This window comes from Frankliniella occidentalis, unplaced genomic scaffold, assembly GCF_000697945.3.
Source record: "Frankliniella occidentalis isolate FOCC.00 unplaced genomic scaffold, Focc_3.1 Scaffold247, whole genome shotgun sequence".
NCBI lineage: Eukaryota > Metazoa > Arthropoda > Insecta > Thysanoptera > Thripidae > Frankliniella > Frankliniella occidentalis.
This window is the reverse complement of record NW_026267373.1, coordinates 244,720-248,392: the sequence shown is the minus strand read 5'-3', so window position 1 is coordinate 248,392 and position 3,673 is coordinate 244,720. Positions and strand designations below refer to the sequence as shown.

At 60.2% G+C, this 3,673-nt stretch overlaps 1 protein-coding gene across 1 annotated transcript in view; it reads left to right on the top strand.

Moving 5' to 3' along the window:
- LOC113203691 (chaoptin-like) overlaps positions 1-3,673 on the top strand; it is a 69,566-nt gene that overhangs the window by 36,426 nt on the left and 29,467 nt on the right. The window contains exons 2-6 of the mRNA XM_052273112.1: positions 115-313; positions 1,674-1,818; positions 2,011-2,118; positions 2,835-2,992; positions 3,073-3,353. Coding sequence (XP_052129072.1) covers positions 115-313; positions 1,674-1,818; positions 2,011-2,118; positions 2,835-2,992; positions 3,073-3,353 — 891 coding nt within the window. The remainder of the gene's footprint in view (positions 1-114; positions 314-1,673; positions 1,819-2,010; positions 2,119-2,834; positions 2,993-3,072; positions 3,354-3,673) is intronic.

The following is a 3,673-nucleotide window of genomic DNA, read 5'->3' as shown; positions in this document are numbered from 1 at the left end:
CCCCGTGTGAGAAAGGAGTTGTCGTTGGAGTTCCGCGCCAGAGGGCTGTGTGACGTTGATGCCGGTGACTTGATGCACAACTTTAGCCGCCCCTCTCTGCCGCCCTGGTTGCAGATGAGCCTGTCCCTGCTGCTGGCCGCCGCGCTCCTGTGGGCGGCGCCGCCCCCGGCCGGGCCCGTCCCCAGCTCGGCGCCCGCCCCCGAGCCGCCTCCGGAGCCACCACCGGAGCCACCGCCCTGCGACTTCAACTCGATGTGCTCCTGCACCGGCGAGGAAGTGTCCTGTGTGGGCGTGCCCCTCTACCGCATGCCAGGTAAGATTGCCTCCTCACCCTGTTGCGAACGGGCCTCGATAGCTGACATTATTGTTGACGTACCACGGAGTTCGAGTTTTTCTGTTTAGCTCTGGTTCACCTCTGGATGAGGTCCACATTACCTCCAGTTTAACTTTGAATTACCTCTAGAAAACCTCCAGATTACCTCAAGACTCTTGAAAATTTTGGGAATTACCGCTGACGGTTGCCTGCCTCACGCCTGAACAGAGGGCACCGAAAGGTGACTTCGCGACGTAGTCTGCTCCTTGGCTTTTGACTCCTCTGACCCCACCGACCACGGAGGCTGTAGTCGATACACTTCGATGGAGAGCGTTTTGAATAAATGACGCAATCTTTTCGATGGATATGCCGCGGACCGCCGGTCGGTCCCTTGACTGGCTCCGGTCGCGGTGGCTGGACCGGTGCGGAACCCCCCTCCAACCCCTACCCCTCGGCCCACCCCAAGGGGGATAGGAAGGGGTGTGGGAACGGCATCGGGAGCCTGCAAACTTGTCGGAGGGGGGGCGGTGGTGGTGGGCGGGGCAGCCCCGTTGTGTGGTTTAGCACCCGCCGCGCCGCGCCGCCGAGAGCAGCGCAGAGGAATGGAAACGAATTGCGTGAGGAGAATTCCGCGCGCTGCACTAGCCGAGAAATGAGTTCCTCTACAGAGTGCCCCCTCCCCCCTCCCCTTCTCCGCCACCTTTTCACCGCGCGCGGGTGGGTGCGGGCGTCCTGGGCGAGACTCACCACCCGATTAACATTTCACCGGGTGCGTGCTGCCGCCTCCTGCTCTCCCCCGAGTAAGTGGAGCAGAGGCCTATCTTCCCACTCAGCTACATCCGCACTTACACTACTCAAGTTTCCCCTTCACTCTGATTCCCATAAAAGTAAGCAGCTCGCGCGATATAACATTTTACAGCCGTTAAGTGCGGGCGGGTGGCCGCGCCGAGGGAGACTTGCGCCGCGGAGGGGCGGGGGGTGCATTGCGAATTCATGGTCGCGGAGAGGGGGGAGGGGGGAGAGTTGGGAGAGTCTCCGCTAGCGCCAGACGGCGGCGGGCCCGGCGCGGGCGCTGAGTGGAGCTGCGGCTCACAAGTTTTATATATTCACCTGGGCAGCCCGGTCCGACACGCCGAGCACCCGTCCCCGCCCCTCCCCCCTACCCTCTTCTTCTTCTACTCCCCCTGGGATGAAAGGCATTTCAAAACAGCGCGGGCAGCGCTCGCCATGCAGAGTACCCCTGGCAACCACATCACAACCATGAGGAGGATGAGAAGCAGCAGCTACCGGGTACTCTCCCGCGCAGACTGGCTACAGAGGGTTGTCCAGCAGCCGCGCAATCTCGTGCCGTTATTTCCAGCGCTGCCCGCCGCGCCGCTGCAGCTCGTGGAGCTGCTGCAGTCGGCAGTGAGCTCGCTGGACGACGCCGCCCTGGCCGGGGTGCACACCGCCAGCCTCCGCGTCATCGGCAGCCGCCTCATCCACATCGGGCCCCACGCGCTCGCGTAAGTACCCGCGGCTGACAGCCAAAAGAATTCAAAGAACCCTCAAATTTATACTTCTTAATTTTTATTTTTTTCTTCTAAAATGTGGTGTTTGTAGAGAAAATTTTAACCATCAAAATGTTAGCGAAATATGTTATTGCTTCCTGAGAATAATTTCAGCTGTCACACTTGCCTGCGTGTGCCCCCCTGCAGGCCCCTGGCGGACGAGCTGCGCTCCCTGGATCTGAGCTACAACGAGCTGCAGGCCGTACCGGAGGCGCTCAGCCCGCTGCGAGCCCTGCACTGGCTCAGCCTGCACGGGTGAGATCATCGGGACGGCCTCGCGCGGGGCCTCGAGGACCTCTCAGACGGCAGTGGCTGGACAGCGCACGCACTGAGCACCCGGTTACGGCGTCTTTCTACTTACACAGCGTTAGCTCGTTTTGCTTAACGCATACGGGATTATCCAGAAAATAACGTCCGTCATTCGTCGTTACAAACCAGTTATAGTTCAGCCTCTTAAAGCTCTCAAAACGCCTGGTTGGTAGGCAACATCTCGCCTGCAGGACATGCATGTAATGCGGAGTTGCCTACCCCGAGTATCGCAGGCGCCCAGCCCCCTTATTTTGCCGAATGAATCGAAGGAAAACGGCCATACTTCATCCATAACATGCTTATCATTGGTAAAAGAAAGTAGACAAATAAAGCAGGAATAGGCGTTTAAAGTTTTTAAGCATTTCTAAACCCCCTGAATTTGCAGAAAGTTTCTAATGCCTGTGCGAATTTTCTGTGAGAACACAGTTTAAGTCTTCCGAAGCAAAATGCCAAATGCTTCGTACCTACGAAGGATTTGCTCCCTACGAAGCGTCCAAATCCTTCGTATTACAAAGGATTTTGCATTTTTCTTCGTAAGACTTTAACAGTGAAAGGCGTAAGCTACTCAAATTCTGTATAAAGAAGAAACCGGAGTCATTTCCCTCTCGTCTGGTTGTCACTGTTTTCGGTACCTCTGACAGTGTTTTCGCCTCTTTCAACAGGAACCAGCTGACCTCCCTGGACGTGGACTGGGCGCACCTGAGGGACACGCTGGCGAACCTGTACCTGGGCGAGAACGACCTGACGGCGCTGCCGGAGCAGGCCGACGCGGCGGCCGGACCCCGCCACTCGTCCGCCAACGACGTGCTCCCCGTGCGAGGTGCGGCCAGGGCGCGAGAGATGAGTACATTTGTCTGGATGTACATTGTGGCGGGGACTGTACCGAGTGTGTGGGCGCAGGCGCGGGCAGCCTGTCGCAGCTGCGCCGGCTGCACACGCTGGAGCTGGACAACAACCAGCTGAGCGTGCTACCGCCGTCCGCGCTGCCCGCCTCGCTGCGCCGCCTGTCCGTGCAGCACAACGCCCTGGTGCGCGTGCCCGGCGCGCTGCTCGAGCCGGACGGCGCGGCCCGCCTGCAGCACCTGCAGCTGCGCGGCAACCTCGTCCGCACCCTGCCGCGCGCCGGCCTGCGCGCGCCCCGCGCCCTGGAGCTGCTCGACCTCACCGACAACAACATCCAGGTTCGGATCCCCGAGCAGCAGCAGCAGGGCCCTCCTGACTTTCTTTCTCGCTCCGTTCCGGCGGGAACAGTCGCGCTCGACCGCCACTCCCCCTCCCTCCCCTCTCTGAAAATCGCATAACGAACTTTAAGTCGGACGCGCGCGGTTCTGGTTCTGGGGAAGGCGGGCCGCGGTGCGGCAGAGGGTACGGTGCGGCCGCTAAGCAGGCGTCCCGCCCGCCCCCACCCCACCACTAGGGCCTTGGCAATGCTCGGTGCCTCCAACAGGATTATTTCAGCACCAGCGTTTTGTCCGTCTCTTTTGCGAGGCTGCCCCCCCCC